The 18172-nt window shown below is 42.7% G+C and overlaps 1 protein-coding gene across 3 annotated transcripts in view; it reads left to right on the top strand.

Annotated features, from left to right (window-relative positions):
- NPTN (neuroplastin) overlaps positions 1 to 18172 on the top strand; it is a 72244-nt gene that overhangs the window by 49442 nt on the left and 4630 nt on the right. For all 3 annotated transcript variants that reach the window (XM_020994490.2, XM_020994489.2, XM_078150796.1), the window contains 2 exons: positions 7192 to 7325; positions 11814 to 12087. In XM_020994490.2, coding sequence (XP_020850149.1) covers positions 7192 to 7325; positions 11814 to 12087 — 408 coding nt within the window. The remainder of the gene's footprint in view (positions 1 to 7191; positions 7326 to 11813; positions 12088 to 18172) is intronic.

Raw genomic sequence — 18172 nt, 5'->3', positions numbered from 1 at the left:
TTCTTTTCTTTTCTTTTCTTTTCTTTTCTTTTCTTTTCTTTTCTTTTCTTTTCTTTTCTTTTCTTTTCTTTTCTTTTCTTTTCTTTTCTTTTCTTTTTTGACTTAGATATTCCAAATCCTTTCATTTGATCCTTTTTTCATTTGGTCTCCAGTCTCCTAGGTAACATTTTCCACCTTCCTGTCAAGGTCCAGCATGTCAAAGTCCCTTCTAAACTTCTCATGATTTAATCTGACCAGAGCAGAAGACAGCAGTAATCACTGCAATAACTTCCTGTATTTGGACACTGCCTTTCTTCTTGAAATATAAGATTTCCCTAGAGAGGCATTTGTCATAGTGCATAGAGAGAGGGCCTGAGAAGCAGGGATCCTTGAATTAAAGGTCTTCCTCTGCTATGTTCATTGTGTAGCCATGTGCAGGTCATTTTATCTCTCAGTGCCCCAGGCAGCTTGCTAAGCTGTAGTGGTGCTGATGGTGGAGGGAGTTTTCCTCATACCAATGAGATCGCTTGTCAGGTCCAAAAAGAAGACAGCATTTGCTTTTTTGGCTGCCATTTGAAATGGCTGGTTCATTGAGCTGACTGGGCTGGGCTCAGCTCTTCTCATTAGATGAAAGTGCTTCTTGGAGCCCCTTCATTCACTTATCCTGTATCTTTGTAGCCCCTTTTCTGAGAACCTCCCCCTCCCAGCCGCCACCTTCACCACCACCTTGGTGCACTTAATGTTCTAGAAGTGATAGGACATTCTCTGAAATTTGAATGATATATTGAGGATCAGTTGGGTGAAATCCTTTTTACAGAATAGGAAGTAAATGTATAGAGCTTTTTATACCCTATGAAATATGGCACATGTTGAAAATATGGATTTAAAATCATTTAAATTAATGGATGGCTGATCCATTCTTAGTTATTAAAGGAGATTAGATGTTTTTCAGTATCCCTAAGCTCCAAAGTTGGCATACTCTTATGCTATCCCACAATATGTCCATTGGTGATTCTGTTAAGCACAGAATACCTGCCTGGATAAACGTTGGAGCCAGACCAGTAAGGCAGATGTCACAATATGTGAGCATTGGTCCATGTGGTACACAGGAAGTCATCTTCAGACAAGGAAACTTGGATTTTATACAGTACTATTCTGTAGTTTTGGAGAAAAGCCAGAGGCTTGGATTTACCTACATTTTTGTAGAGTGGCTGTCCTTTTATCCATCCATAGGCTGATAGTCAAAGGATTGAGGAAAATGGCAGACATATTTGTCTGTTTTAAGCCCCAAGTGTGTTTCCACCAGCTGATAGCTAAGATGAGCTGGGTGGCTAGACTACTGATTTGGCTAAATAGGACTCAGGGCAAATCTACCTTTCTAGTTTGAACTTCTGGCACAGAATCAACTTGTTAGAAGAAATAGGATAGGTGGGATACAGGGATTATCCAGTTAATTGCCATCACTATGCCTAATGAATAATTACATACAACTGCACATTTTGCCTAATAGTAGTCATTACAGATTTGGAGTTAATGATTGCTAAGGGATGGATGTCTTCAGCATAAGAAGGACGACTTTTTTCTGTTTGCTCAGCAGCCTACAAAGGTGAAGTTCTATGCCCTCTGAACCCCTTGCCTTTCCTGGCTCTCCCAGGTGTCAGTGTGTTAGATCAGGAAGACCAGAGAATAGGAAGCCACCAGTAAACTACTTCTTGAAGGGTTGTATTCTCTTGGCTCTTGGATCAAGAGAAAGAAGCCCTGTGCCCAGTTATTGGGAATGCATTTAGCTTGTATTCATCTGGGGGTAGAAATGAGATGCCATTCTGGACAGTCCTGACAGCATGAGCTATCATACTTTGTTCACACTGGCCTTCCAGAAGTATTCTTGAAGAATTCCAGTATCTTTTCCTCATCCTCAGAACTCTTCATGGAAGTTGAATACCCTTAAATTATGGGATAGTCAAATTTGATAGAGACTCAATATTTCAACTTCTGTACACTTTGCAGTTATGTGCATGGAGCATACATGCGCATAAATTCAAGTCTAGTATTGAAGCAGATTACTAACTCCTAAGCTGAGTGTTGCTGCTGCTAACTGCCTTTGAAGTTCTTTGTTGTAAAATCACCAGTAACATTCTGGCAGTGAGTGAAAGGGAGAAGACTCTGGTTCCCTGTGGAAAACCCGTCATGAATAATAGAAAGGGAGCTGTAGTTGACAATCCCTGGTGCAAGCAGAAGGCCGGGTGGCTGGCACCAGCCAATGTGGAGAGTATTCTCCTCCTCTTAAACTCTGGTAAACGTGAGAGCCTCCTGTGTAGTGTATGTGCCTTGGGCCTTTGGAGTGCTTGGCTCCACGTACAGCTAAATTTGTGTTGGGACGTTGTGTGCCTAGCTTCATCCTGACAACCCTGAAAAGCCTGCTTTTGTCCTGATTTGGCATTTCCTGCACTTTCATAAGGCTTCACATGAAGTGGTTTTTTTTGGTTGGTTTTTTTTTTATGCCCAGGACTTACTTTCTTGGGGGAGGATAAAATGAAGCAGTGGAAATTTGGGGGTTGATTACCAAGACTTTGGTGTACTGTAGAGATCATAGGAAGAGAAGAAGGAAGGAAGCAAAGCGGAGGGGAAAAAGGCCTGGAAATGGAGTTGCGATGATAAAATGTTTTTCCCTCCAGCATGTAGCCTCTTAAGCATAGGTTGGGACAATAAACAAAAAAATTTAAAAAAAAATCCTGCCTTAGCAAGGAAAAAAAAGACAACACAGGAGTTCTTTACCTGGTATCCACAGGTAAGGAGATTGTGGATAGATTTCAATGTGTTTGTGAACTCAGGAAAAAAAATTACATCTTTATTTCATTTATGAGGCAGCTCAGTGGCTCAGCAGATAGATCTTTGGGCCTGGGGTCAGGAAAACCTGAGTTCAAATTTGGCCTCAGACACTTACAAGTCACTTAATCCCTGCCTGCATAAAACTGGTCCACAGGCTCATGAAGAGTCGGACCTGAGTGAACATTGGTTTCATTCCAATCCTATATATTTTATGCATTTAAAAACATTATTCTGAGAAGAGGTCTTAAGTTTTACCAGAGAGCTAAAGAGGGTCCACAACACGAAAAAGTTTAAAAATCCCTGTGTAAAGACCTTACCTGGAGTGGCCCAATTCCCTGATGTTGGCCAATCAAACTAAAGCCTGCAGTAAAAGCCCCTTTTCTCTCTTGCAGGGAGTTTGAATATTAACTAGCAGCCATTTCCCCAGGCTGCCCCCTCCCCCAAGGAATCAGCCTCAATCCCCATTTGTAGGCTCCCTACTTCCTTTCCTCAATGCCTACTTCTGCTTGACATATATAAGAATCCTGCAAAAGCCCATTGGATTTTACCTCTTAGGGACCCATTTCTTCCACGGATTCCCAGTGGGACCAGTTTCCATCTGGTCCCCAACCTTTATTGTAGTATTTCCTCTTCATAAAACTGTCTTCTTTTACTTTGTCTCTGTTAGAAAGATTCTGTCTTTTTGTGTTCTGTGCTTGCTGGTACTATACCTTGGCATCACAGACACCTACCTTAGCAATATATCCAAAAACATATTCACTATAGACAAGTTAGCATGTTTCTCTCTTTGCCTCTCTCCCTTCTCTGTCTTTTCCTTTCTCCCTCCTCTACCACTTTTCCTCTCTCTACTCCCTTCCTCTTCTTCCTCTGCTTCTCACTTTCCCTCCATCTACCCTTTCTCTACCACCTTGCCCCAACATAAGGGGATAAAACTTCAGCTGTCCTTACTAAGGTCAGATTCCTGAGTTGGCATGTATTTGGTGACAGGATTGTATAGGAACCCAAATCAAGAAAGCTCCAGCCAGCTTCACTTCCCTTGCTTCTCTCTGGCTGCTTCCTCCACCAGCCTTGGTGCATTCGTACATATACTTTTTCCTCCCCTCCCATTGTTCCTGTTTGGTGTGTGTCATTGTCTTTTCCTATGGCCCCACTCACCACCCCGTAACTTTCTAGTCTGGAGTCCTCTTCCCTGGAGTGTGTTATTGCCTCCATTAGAATGTAAAACTCTTTGGGGACGGTCTTTTTGTGATGGCAAAGAATTGGAAATTAAGGGGATGCCCATAAATTGGGGAATGGTTGAACAAATTGTGGCATATGATGGTAATGGAGTACTGTTGTGCTGTGGAAAATGACAAAGGGGATGATTTCAGAAAAACCTGGGGAGACTTATATGAATGGATGCAAAGTGAAATGAACAGAACCGGGAGACCATTGTACACAATAATAGTAATGTTGTAATGATGATTAACTGTGAGTGACTTGGCCACTCTGATCAAGACAATGATCCAAGACAATTCCAAAGGACCCGTGATGAAAATAGGCTCTCCACTTCCAGAGAGAGAACTGAGGAACTCAGGAGTACAAATTGAAGTATAATTTTCTCGCTTTATCCTTTTTTTGGCTTTGTTTTATGAATGGCTAATATGGAAGTATGTTTTGCATGATTTCACATGTATAATTGACATATTGTTTGCTTTATCAATGGGTGGGGGAAGGGTATGAGGGAGGGAGAGAATTGGAACTCAAAATTTAAAAAGAAAAGAATGTTAAAATAATAACAGCAACAAAAGACACTGCTTTTTCATTCATTCATTTCTATCATTTGTTCTTAATTTTGGACCTCTCTGGCCTCGGTCTTTGTCCTTACAGACCTGTTGCTACTCTGATTGTCCCCTGCCATTGAGGACACATCCTAAGTGTAAGGACTATGTTGGTATATATTCTTTCTAGCACAATGTTCAGCATATGTGTGCTTCACCAAAGTCTGTGATCGATCCAGCAATCTGTGCCACACCTCATCTTTGTCACTCTCACATCTTGTCTATCTCCTCTTTTTATAATAATTTAGTCTACTAAATGCCAATATTTGCTTTGAGGGTGCATCCACAAAGTTCTATTGCATTTAGGTAAATGGAAGACAGTGTTGGTGATAAGGTCATGAGACTCACAAATCTTCAGTAATGACTTGCTATTTCTGCTTCCATTCCTCCCAAGGACTCCCTGACATATCTGGTAGGCTGTGCCTATTCTGGTATTAAAGTCACCTAAAATTACAGGCTTGTTTTCTTTGGACACATTTGATGATGAAGGTCTCCAGGTCTCCACCGAAGATCCAATGTGTTCTGCCCCAGGAGGTAGGGCACTTGTTCTTCTGTGTGTGAGAGTTCCTGGGTCATGCTTGGTAGTCTGCAGCAGAATAGGGATAGCCACCTTTCTCTAGGGTGGGGACTAGTAGCACTGGCCTGGATCCTTGGGAATTTTTCCTTCTGGTCTCAGAACCTGGTGCACATGGCTAATAAGCGTTGGCGATTTACCTGTTTTTCCTGTGTAGCTAGGACTTCTTCATCAAAGTGGAATTGTCAGTTCACATAGCTTTTGAAAAACCTGTATGTACAGTGAAAGGTGTCTTTGCATTAGAAGCTCCTTTTTTATATCATGTAGTAGATGGAGAAGCAAGGGAAGACTCCAGAAGCAGGATTAGGGGGCACAGTGCTTGTCAGTCAGGGTATGTTAAGTGCGGTATGTTAAGTCATTTAGCTATCCTGAAAGCCAGTGAAGGTTTTCAGCCTTTACAATGATCAGCGCAGTCTAAGTTAAGTCTCTGTTTAGGTGGCTGCACTAATAAATTTGGGTGACAGACAGCTCCCTAAGACAGTCTGACACCTGGGGGCACTGGGTAGGCAAGGCTGGGTATAGTTAGAATGTTTTTGATGAGGCAGGTTAATGGAGAAGGGGCTCCAGTGGAAAGTGAAGAGGGAAGGACCAAGATCAGGCAGTGGTAAGTATGGGAAGAAGCCAGAACTGAGAATGTTGGGTAGCTGGTCACCTGTGCACCACTGCCCCCTGCTTCCGTCCCAGGGGATCTGGGATCATGAGGTTTCCATGGATGTGATTGGTGTTGGGTATATTTATTCTGAGGGTGAGCCAAAGATTTGTTTAAGGAGTCAGGGCAAAGAGAAGGCCCCAAAGTACAAGTTGGAGATCTGAGGACCAACTAGGTACTGCCCCCAAAAAATCTACTTGGTGGGATGAGCTAAAGTCCATCTAGCCTCCTCTCTTTGGTGCTGAAAAATTTCAACTGATTTAGGGAGCTATGACTTGTGACACTCCAAAATGTCAGTGGTCTTTTTTGTTCTCCCCTCCCCTATCCCTACCCATTCTGCACCTGAGTGTCCTGGGCTTATCTCCACTTTAGCCTCCCTTCACCTATATCTTCCCTTTTACTTGCTCTACCCCAACCCAACCCTCCTACCTCTGTCTCCTTCCCCTCTTGCTCCCTCTTCTCTCTCCCCTTATCTCCCTCCTTCACCCCTCTCCATCTCCATTTGTCACTATCAGTTCATATTCTATGCTTCTCTGAATCCTTCATATTCATTGTTTTTTACATTGCAGTAATATTTTATTATATTAATGAATCACAGGTAGATTTTTGGTTTTTGTTTTGTTTTGTTTTGTTTTAGCTATTCCCAATTGATTGACATCTACTTTCTACAGAAAATGCTACTGTTTGAGGTCAAAGATCTCCTTAGCAGTGTAATCCTTGAGGATATCCATAATTTAGTCACTTTTTTCCCCCCTGCATTATTCAAATTACTTTCCAGAATGGTTGAACTAGTCACAATTCCACCAACTGGTGTAGTGTGCCTATCTTCCCCCATCATACACATTCAGTATTACTATATATTGTCATCTTTGCCATTTTGCTGGTATGAGGTGAAAACCAAGTTTTGATTTACATTTTTCTTATTAGTGATTTGTAGCAATATTCTATATGGTTGGCAAGTGTTTGCTTTTTAAAGATTTTTTTGAAGGATAATGTTGGGAAAATATGGTTTTCTTATTTTCCAAAAAAAGCTAAACTTTAGACAATTAAATGTACTTTGTGGAATACTTGGTACTTTTTCAACAGGTTGGGGTACTATGCCTGGAAATTTTGTATCGTATCCTGGCATCTGTCTGGCTTATCTGGGGATGGGAGCTGGGGGAAGAGTCTGATAATTAAACTCTGGTGGGATGCTTAGGATGCTCTTCTTCAAGCTTCTTCATTGGTGAACTGCTGGCTTCAGTGCATTGAAAAGCAGTCTTCTAAGCCATTAGGTTAGGCCTTAGTGCATAACTGGGGCTCCCATAGCAACATCCCTTAAATACATCTTTGCTTTACAGCTGCACCTGAGATCACTGGCCACAAAAAAAGCGAGAACAAGAATGAAGGGCAAGAGGCCCTTATGTACTGCAAGTCAGTTGGATACCCTTACCCAGACTGGGTGTGGCGAAAGAAGGAAAATGGCGTGTTCGTGGTGAGTGGTAGAATTAAGTTCTCAATATTTAGCCTTGGAGTATTACTACAGTCACCTAGCAGTCTGGGGAAACACACAGTTGTATGCCAACTTCCTTATCCCCTAAAGCACAGAATGTAAGAGAAGTCTTATCTATTCCAACCTGCACCTGATTAAGAATCCCTTCTACAGTGTACCTTTAGTCAGTCAGTGAGCATTTATTAAGTGCCTATTATGTGCCAGGCACTGTGCTAAGCATAAGGGATACAAAGAAAGGCAAAAAGACAGTCCCGGCCCTCAAGGAGCCCACAGTCTCATAAATGGTCATTCAGCCTTTTCCTAGAGATCTCCAGTGAGGAGGATTCCATATTAACCGGGCAGATCCAGTCTCTACTTTGTGTAGCTCTTAAGCGTTAGTATAATTTTCCTGACATCAAATCAAGTCTGCCTGTTTGCAACAACCCTGTGTGGCCTGGCAGGACCGGTCTAATCTTTCCATCCCAAGATAACTCTTCTCAAACACTTCATTATAGCTGTGATGTCTCCTCTCCTCCAAGTTAAAGTCAGTCAGTCACCAGGTATTTATTAAATGTTGATGTGCTGGCGATATGAGATAACCTTGACGCAGTCTCTGCCCTCCAGTAGTTTGCCTTCGGTCAGAGGAGAGAGTCTCTGAGTACATACAAAACAAATACCAGGTACTTGGCAGGGAGGTACTAGCAAGTGGCATTTGAGCTGAGGTGTGAAGGAAACTAGGGATTCTCAGAGGGCGGTTAGGGAGGGAGGGTACTGCAAGTGTGAGGGACAGTCTTCCAAAGGGCAAGTGGGATGTCAGGTGGGAGGAGGAACAAGAAGACCAGGCTGACCATACTTTAGAGCTGCACTTCTTAAACATTTTTTGTATCGTGGACCCCTTTGGCAGTTTGGTGAAGTCAGTGGATCACTTCTCAAAATAATTTTTAAAAAAATTTTAATTGAAGAAAATGCTAAAGTTCAGTTAAGAGGTTAGTGAAAGTAAAGGTGACATTTTTTCCCATCTACATTCTTAGATCCCCTGAAATTTATACATGAACCCCTGCTCTTATGTGAAAGGGAATCATGTATGCCGAGGTTGGTTGGATAGGTAGGTTGGGGCCAGTTTTGAAGAGCTTTAAATGCCAAACAGTGGAGCTAAAATACAGCAGATCCTTTTATAGCATGCTTCCTGTCTTGCCATCCTTGTTGCCCTCTTCTGGACACACAGCTACCTGTCTTTCTAAAATGTGGTATGTGCACAGAGCTGAATCTAGTAATTCAGATGTGACCTGACTAGGCCACACCAGAGCAGACCTAACCATTTATTCATTCTGGTTTATTATATCTCTATTAATTAAGCCTTGGGTCTTGTTGACATATGTTGACTGAGCTATCAGTCTGCCACCAACCCTAGATCTTTTCTACTACTTCTCTTTCCTACCCAATGGCTCCCTCATCCTGTATTTGTTAAGGTGATTTTTTTTTAATCTAAGTGTAGGATTTTATATTTATTCATATTAAATTATATCTCATTTGATTTGGGCCCCATCATTCTAGCCTGTTGTGACCTTAATGGATTCTAGTTTTCACAAAACATGGTACAGATCTGACAGGCATACAGTTTTTGCTTTTTTTTTTTCCAGGCAATTGGGGGTTAAGTGACTTGCCCAGGGTCAAACAGCTAGTAAGTGTCAAGTGTTTGGTCTGAGGCCGGATTTGAACTCAGGTCCTCCTGACTTCAGGGCCACTGCTCTATCCACTGCACCACCTAGCTGCCCCTCCAGTTTTTGCTTTTGAGTAACTGATAAGAATATTGAATAGTCTGAGTTAAATCCTCTAGAGACCTCCTGCTAATTTGATATGTCCGTTTGTAAAGGTTAAATGTGGTAGATCTAGTCCTTTGGTTTCACATCCTCTTCACCATATAAATCTTGCCCATGAAGATAGCATAAGACTGTCAAAAACTTTGCTGAAGTCATATTGATATGTCTGCATTTTCCCAATCTGCCAGATCACTTTCTGCTGTCCAAACAGGAAATGAGGTCAGCCTGGCCTGCCTCAGTTCTCAGTGAAGCCATTGCTAGCTTTTTAGTTATTACTGCTCCCCCTCTTAAATAAGTGCTCACAGACCATTACCTTAAATGTATTCTACAATATTCTCAGAAAATGAAGTCAAGCTTACTGTTTTTTGGAAACTGGGTCAATGTTGACCTTTCATGCAGTGCATTTCCCCTTCTCCAAGCTTTACTGGTTCAGAAATCTATCTGCTCATTTTTAAAGTGCATATGCAGGGGATGGCTTGTCAGAATCTGATGACTTCCCCTTCTGAAGACAGCTACCTGTTGTCTGTCTACTCATGCGTCTTTCTTTGCTCCTTCTTTGTCGCCATTTTTGTTCCCCCGTTCCATGTCCAAAGATCATGTTTCTTGGAAAAGAACCAAGAAGCAAAATTGAGAGTTGAGTGCTCTGCTTTCTCACTGCCATCAGTTATTATCAGCCAACTCAAGCAAGTCCTAGCCCTTCTTTGATCCTCCCCTTGTTCTCAACCGAGCTAAAAATGAACCCCCCATTTAAACCCTTTAAGTACTTCCCTTGCTGCCGTGGAAAGTGTGAATCAGTCAGACAAAAAATTCCTAAGTAGGAGAAGGGTGAAGAGAAGAGATTTTTTAGGCCAGTTAGTGCTTTTGCATTTTTATGAAAAGTAAGAGGGATATCTCCTGCCTCCAATATTCTTTGGGGTTCCAGAGCCTTGGTAGTCACGTAACTGTATTATTTTGGCCACAGTGAGTGTAGAGAGAAAGACTAGTGGCACGGAGGATCAGTTAGGAGTTTCTCATAGTACTTCAGGTGATGGGATAATGAAGTCCTGAATTAGTGTGGTGGGAGTGGAAAGGAGAGATTGTGAAGGAAAAAATTGACAGGAGTTAGCGACAGATTGAATGTTGGGGTTGAGGGAAACAAGAGTCTGAAATGTTTAGGTTAGATGACTGGAATGCTGAATTTGAAGGTGCAGCAGGATATTCAGGCTGTGATACAAGTTGGGATTTAAGAATGCAGAACTGAAGCTGATTCTGGAGTTACTTGAACTGAAGAAGTGAGATCAAATGAAGAAGAAATAGACAAGGGTTGCCCATACTTTGGAGTTGTAGGAGGAAGAAGAACCATCAAAAGAGGGAGCAGAAGGGTCAGAAACCAGCATGATGAAAGCTAAGTACCTTTACCCTGGCCATCCCCCAAAGCCTGGAATGCATTCCCTCCTTACCGCCACCTCCTAGACTTCCAAGGTCAAGTTCAGTCACCACCTTTTGCCAGTATCTTCTCCCTCAACCAGATCTTGTATTTTTAAATTTGTATTTGTTCTCTTTACATTTATTTGATATATACTTATATTTGAACTTATCATCTCCTCATTGGGATGTATGTAACTTCTTTGCAAGTAGGGATTATTTTATTCTTTCTCTTTGTATCCTCAGCATCTAGCATCTCATTGGTGCTTAATGATGCTTGGTGGTTGATGAAAGGGAAGGAGACAGTGGGTGGAGCATGGGATTTGGAGTCACAGGACCTGGGTTTGACTCCCAGCTCTGCCACTTGCCTGCTCGTGTGACCTTGACAAAGTCACTTAGAGTCTCCTCATCTGAAAAGCAAGGGGTTTTGACTAGATGACCTGAGGTCTCATCTAGCTTCTAACTCTGTGATCCTATCAAGGAGGAAGTGAGGTGGTCAGGAATGTTAGATTTTACAAGGGTTGAGAAGGCTTGAGGAGTGTGAGGGAGCCATTGGCCTTGATGTCCACAGGTTATTGGTGGCCTTGGAATGAGCTTTCAGTAGCACAGCGAGTGTGGTTGACAGACTGCAGACAGTTCAGGAGAGTGCTAGTTCGGAGGCAGCCGTGGGGACTATTTGTGTTCCTGGAAGTTTGGGGATGAAGCAGAGAGAACATTGACCTGAGGGAGAAGTAGCAGGGTCATGGAAGTCTTTTTTCTTTTTTTTAAAGACAGGGAAAACCTAAGTAGGTTTATAGACGGAATGGGAGGAAACAGTAGCTCTAGAGAGAGGGAAGATGATCAGTGGAGAAAAGATCATATGACTAAGGACACTGTGTCAGATGTAACCTCATTCTCAGAGACTGGAGCAAAGGAAAGAAAGAATTTGGTTGGAGGGACCTTTTGACAAAGATCTATTAGCATTGCTTGAGTGAGATCTAGGTTGTGAAGATTCCCCAGAACACATCAAGGACTAAGTGAATGAAGCTAGGAATAAAGTTGTTTCTGGATCCACCGGCCATTAGGCATGGAGCAGTTTATGTTTGGAACCAAGCTTTTCCAGTCTCATTTGAGACATGTCCTGGCCACATCTTTATCATGTGGAGAGAGTTTGAGACCAGGGTCCTGAGGTTCTGGAGTGAACTGAAATGTTTCAAATGCAACAGGGCACTGGCTTATCCACGCTGACTCTAAATTGTTTATCCTCACTTCTTCTGCCCCTGAGCAGGACTTACTCAATACCTCTGGCCGATTCTTCATCATCAACAAGGAAAACTACACTGAGCTGAACATCATTAACCTCCAAATTACTGAAGATCCTGGAGAGTATGAGTGTAATGCTACCAATGACATTGGCTCAGACTCCGTTGTCACTGTGCTGAGAGTGCGGAGCCACCTGGCCCCACTCTGGCCCTTCCTGGGAATCTTGGCTGAAATCATCATTCTTGTGGTGATCATTGTGATATATGAAAAGAGGAAGAGGCCAGATGAGGTTCCAGACGGTAAGAGCATTTCCAGAACACAGCTGTAATTTTGGGGCTTGTTCTTGGGGTATGGTAGTTGGGAGGGTTCATTGGACCCCAGGATCCAAGCTGGAAGAAGGCTGTGGATCCCCCAAGTGAAAAAACAGTCCTGTATCTTTTTCCATTGTTGGCTGCTTAGAGTTATTGTCCAAGTTCTAGCTTTGTTTCTGAGCTCTTATAAATTCTGAACTTCTTGCCCATTGTGAGAATGGCACCAGTGTTAGGTTTTCTGTTCCATCTCATCATCCACTGGAACCTGAGAAAACCCTAAGCTTTGTCTAGAACTACCCCTAAAGTCTTTGGCCCCCCAGACCTTGTCAGAGCCAGGTTCATCTTCTCTTCTCAGGGATTTCTCTAACTCCATTTCACTGTTTTCCAAGAAACTATTAGAGCCAAGTGATTTTTGTATTTTCTCTGGCAGAAAACTGAAGTGTTTTTCAAGGCTCACCTCCTTTGTGATCACTTGCTGTTTGAATTTTCCATCTTCAACCCCTTAGATAAGATAGAACACAGGGAGATTGCTGACGCACTCACTCAGTTCAGAGGCCGGAAGCATTGCCACTAAGCTAGCCAGGTTTTAGAGATGACTTAGACAGATTGAACCTCAGGCAAAATTGCCTCTTCAGATTTTGTATGTGATAGAGGCCTCTTACTACCTGTCCTTCCTTTCCGCACCATACCCCTACCCATGCCATTCTCCAGATCATCAGACTTCTCCCTTCTGTCGAGTGAGATGGCAGCAAAGCTTTAGAATTCAGCTGGCAGTGGTCCCTCCACCCGCAGTGGCTCTCTGAGGCTCTTTGCCTGTTTGGGGATAGGGCGTGACTCCCAGGGTTCTGGTTCCACCCAGAGTCAAAGGCACTAGATCTGTGCAGCTCAGAAGTATCTGGAAAACAGACCATTGGTGGGAACCATTTTGGAGGCCGTTTGAAAAGTATGTGTGTTTAGCCCATCAGCTACGTGGCTCTCAGTATAGCTGAAAACACTAAATAAACTGCTCTAGCCTGGAGCCTTTGACTGTATGTAAACACCATTGTGGAACCTCTGCAGAAGGAGTATTACCCAGGCATGCTTTTAGGGTTTTTTGTTCATGGGACATCAGTTAAGTCTGGATTCAGGTTATTCTGGATGAATTTTTCTTTCTCACCCCAAATCTCCGCTTAAAATTAAGTAGAAGGAAAGTCAGAGGCTGAACAGGCTCTTTGTGTATGCTCTAGTGCTGCGGGCTGTTCGTTGGAGCCTCAGCAGCCTTCCCTCTAGTGTCCACTCATAATAAGTTGAGCACAGACTTGCAGGGGAGGCACTGTTGCCATGGCATGGCATTGGCTTGGGCCTCTTAGTGCCTTGGGACAGCTCCCAATCTGCCTCATTCTCTGGGATCTCGGCCTCTCCCCTGCTCAGCCAGTGGCACTGCTGCTTTCATAGACATTTTCGGAAGCCTCAGTGCCCTCGAACTTAAGGTTTTTCTTACTTCTGCCCTGTAGTGTAGCCTTGAGGACACGAGGAGAGTGGCTTGGGGCTTGCTCTCATTTTTGCCTTTGGCTATTTGGGGGCAGTTCAGCCTCATCCAAGGACAGGGACTGTTTCCTCCTATTGAATGCAAGGCTCAGACCGTCCAGGGCGTGGTCACTCTGCTAAATTGAGCTCTTACCCAGTTTCCCCAGGAAGGCTGAGAAGCCCAGACTGAGGCTTTGAGATCACATTTTTGTAAAGACGGCAGGGACTAGAAGTGCCCTTGACAAAGCACCTCATCCAGGAGGTTTGGTGGTCTCACTTGCCTTACAGCAAGCTCAACAACAATTCCAGGGCTTGCTTGGAAAGCCACTTAACCATCTTGTACTAAAGCCAGACCTGTGAACAGACGCAAGTAGACTGGAGCGATGTGGAGTATTGATGCCATTAGAAAAATGTAGACAACTCCCGGGGAGGCCAGCCACCTTTTTTAAGATCTACTCATTTGTCAGACTCAAATGATGAGAGTTTTGAAGACCAGCTTGCTGCCAAGAGATTTCTCTGGCCAGGAAGTCCATTCAGCCACTCAGAAGAAGAACCCTGGCTTGTCGAAAGAAATCATTTAACTTAAAATGAGTAAGCCATGCTTAAAAGGGGCAGACTGTCTGTCTACCTACCTGCCTAATGGGGTAAGTGTGAGCACCTGAAGGAAAGGGGTGGCTACGCTAGCAACTCATTGTTTCCTTGTGTTGCATTTGGGTAAAAATGTGACATGCTGGCCTGCCTGTGGTGGTGATCTTTTCCCCTCTCCCCCTTCTGACAGAAAGCATGGTACAGGTTTTGCTTTCCATTCTTGCATTGCTGCCCCATCATTTCCTTTTCACCATCTCCCACATTCTCTTCCTAATCCTCGTGAACCTTTTATGATAACTCCTTCAAAGAAGCATATTTCTTGTACTCTTCATGCCATTTCCCTGGGTCTGTTGTTTCTTTTCATTTTTCAGTGCGTTTTCCCTCCTCACACACTCTCCTCAGCTCCTTCCTAAATTTATCAGATATTATTTCCTCCCCCATGCCCACCCCACTTGGTTAATCTTTGAAATGGATGGAAGGAGTTAATTATACCTGCTTTCAGATTGAGTTTCCAGGCCAATCAGCATACACCTTTGGGGCATCCTTCTTCTCACTCCGTATTGGCTTCTTAGATACCATTATGGGAACAGAAATCTTTTTATAGACCTGACGTGATTGTTCACTGCCAGATGGGTGCTTTATTACCAAGATATGCCTACATTCCATTTCAGACTCACTGCTTTTTTTGGGCATGTGAACTCTTTACTGATTATTCACATCTTGTTCAGCCCACCAGTTCTTGGTATCCCAGTCCTCTCGCATGAAAAACAAATGCTGGTATATTGCACTATCTAAAGCAGAGTGGAATAATTATTTATCTTCTTATGTTCCACTTTTGATAGAATTGCTTTAAAATATTACATAAGTGATGCCCTGGGGGAGGTCAGTAAATACTGAGGTCATGTTCTCAGTGGATCCTCTAACCTAGAAAGAATTAAATTATCCCTAGACCCTGTCACATGTGTTTCCTTTGCAATGGATTGCCTTAGTATGTTAGCACACCATTTAGAAATTTTGTCCTTCTGTAGACCCTGAGAAAATTTTGTAAGGGCTCACTGGGACATGAAGAGTATGTCTTGTCTGAATCTGGTTTTGAATAACTAGAAAAGGTTAGATGTTAAATACTTAGGGAAGCAGGGGGAGGTACAATTTCGTTTTGGGGCCAGATATAGACATACATTGTGCCATGAACATGTGATTCTAAACTGTTCTTGCTGGATTACATCACAGTTTGAGAGATCATGAGAGTGACCGATGCTTTTAGTCCTTCACCTTGGGAAGAGTATGTCTTGGGAACTGTTATGGGGTGTTTCCATCTATTTCAGTGATTTTGAAGATACTGAAGCAAAGGGAGACTTGGGGTTGGGAGGATGGAGGAGTTAAGGAAAAAATAAGCCAACAAAAAAGACCCTTTGGGATTTTAACAGATTATTCCAAATTTTAATTTGGCTCAGATACATTCAGGATTCTAGAACTATTTTGATATTGGGAAATACTTTAACTCCCAAGCCTATTTATCATTCTACACATAAAGATTATATGCCATCTGAACTTCTGTAGAGGGCCTGAAAGCAAACAGCTTTCTTTTAAGTGATTTCCAAAATGCATATTCAGTTTTCTTTAACTAGAAAATAAGTGGGTCAGTAACAAAACAGCTCATAGAGAAAGACAAGAAAGTAACTGAAAGTAAAAGTGGAAACCAGCTGAGATCAGATGAAATTAAAGCAGCCACTGTCCTGTTTTATCTCATAGATATATCTTAGATTAATGTGTTCTGCTTTGGTGGAATATCCCTTCCTCTAACATGAAGAGAAATCCAAGTTAAATGAGGAAAGGTAGTAAGGGCTGAATCTTAATGAAATATTAAAATCAAACCTACAACTCTCATTTTAAAATCTAATAGTAATGTTTGGGAAGTACTGAGTAGAGAGTGATCGCTTAAAGTTCTTTTCTTTAAAATCAGTTTGCTTTTGCAGGTAGTCTTATGTTATATAAAATGTGATTCACTGGGCACCTGCAGATCCTTCTTCAGATTACAAGGCAAATCCAGGAGAAGTGAGGGCTTAGTGCATTCATTTGGAAAGACTGCACATTCAAGATGAATCATAGTTTTCAGCAGTCCTACCCAGGATTTCACTTTGACATATCAAAGTAGAATAGAATACACACACATTGTTTCCGTGCTCCCCAGTACTTGCATCTGACCACTGGCAGCAAGTAATAGTGAGTGTGAAAGAACAGTCATAAATAAGCCCAAGGGTTTGGGGTGATGTTGATATTTGTCGGTTACTATGACTTCTTTTTTTTCCCCCCTCAATTGCATCATACCCTTAAAAATGGTGGTAAGTGAGCGATCTGCATGCTTTGGAGTTTGTTTACTCTCCGCTTCAGTCTATACAATGCACAGTTCATGATGTTAACACTTTTCTTCAAGTTTACCTCATTCACGTTCACAACTAATTTGGATTTCAGTTTGCTGTTTAATCTTTTTTTTTTTAATTTCTGTACCTTCCCCCTCCCCATCCCTTCCCCTTCCCTACCTCTCTGCCCCCCTACCCCCAACCCCCACTGTATATTTCTGTTTTCTTCCCTGTCCCCTGAATTTCTCATTAGGGGTTGAGTCCCTTTTTTGTCCGTACTGTACTGTGGGTATGTTGGCTGCAGTTAGTGGTTCAGACCAGCAGGGTAGAAATGCAACGCTTTTTTCCTTTGTTCTTTTGAACTTCTAGAAAAGAATATGCAAGTGAACTTTGGGGGAGGCAGGGGAGGAGTTCATCAGGTTTAGAAGCTAGAATGAATAACATTACTGCTCCCACTCACAGGCATGGCACCCACACTGCTTCATCATTGCTAAAACACCTACCTACATGCAGCCCTTTGCACGTTAGAAGCCTGTTCAGCTACAGAATGGCATCATTAAACTTAGACCGAGAATCATGCTTTGTCATAGTGAGGGGAAGCTCTCAGGGCAGTGACTGCCAGGCTTCGAAACATTAGCCAGGCGACACTGTTTTTGTTTTGTCTTTCTTGTTTGCTTTACAGTTCGCTAGCCAGAGTGCTGATGTTCTTAAGTCTTGTGCTAGAATCGGGGTTTTTCGATGGCCCCACCAGAGCATTCACTGAAGACAGTAATTAACTTGCTGGTGTCTTGTTCTCCATTCACAAGTTTCAGTAGTGCCTCGTTCCTAGCATGTAGCATTTTTGGCTTGGACATGATGGTGGGAACCGAAAGATGTTTGTGAGGGGAGGACTCAGTCTGTGCTTTCTGTCTCAGTACTTAGTGTGTCTCTGTATATCCCCACCGCATATGCAGCACATGGATGTCTCGGTTGTCCTGGTTTTTTTCTCTGTTCCCGTTTTTGGATAGTGAGTGTAATGTTGCTAGTGATGGACTCCTGTGGATACTGGGGGTGTCGCTAGCCTGTTGTTTGGCTGCCGACTTGTTGGTCTGTGGTCGGTTCTTTATTTTTTGAAATATTTCTTTGCTCCGGTCACTGTGTGTGCTGGCGGTAGCTTTGCCTCTCCGTTGCCTCAAAGGTACAGGTGGAGCAATGTCTCCTTCTGACAGACATTCCTCCTGGTGTGTGCTCATGCAGATGCCTACACTGAGACTGTAATTTCCATACCTGCTTCATGTGCACCGAGCCCCTTGTGGAATCCTGCTGAGAGTTTGACTTGAGTGAAGCCAAATGGTTGTTTGATTTAATCCATCTGATTTTACCTGTGTAAAATGGAACATCCAATAGAAAAGCTTGTATAAATGTTCCCTCCCCTTTGTGGATTTCTTTACATCTCTGCTTAGAAGCGTTTTGGTCACCCTTAATGGGTGCAAGGAAACAAAAACAACCTAAATAGTAATTATCAAATGCCAATTGGATCTTGTAAATTTTTGAGAAGGCATCTAAACTCAGATGACTGAATTCTTTTTGAAAAACCTCTAGTTTTGGCCAGGATGCAGGCAGAGCACAGGTTCTCATGC

The sequence above is a fragment of the Phascolarctos cinereus genome, unplaced genomic scaffold (genome assembly GCF_003287225.1).
Source record: "Phascolarctos cinereus isolate Bilbo 61053 unplaced genomic scaffold, phaCin_HiC Scaffold_3;HRSCAF=262, whole genome shotgun sequence".
Classification (NCBI taxonomy): Eukaryota; Metazoa; Chordata; class Mammalia; order Diprotodontia; family Phascolarctidae; genus Phascolarctos; species Phascolarctos cinereus.
This window is presented reverse-complemented; position numbering and strand designations above follow the sequence as displayed.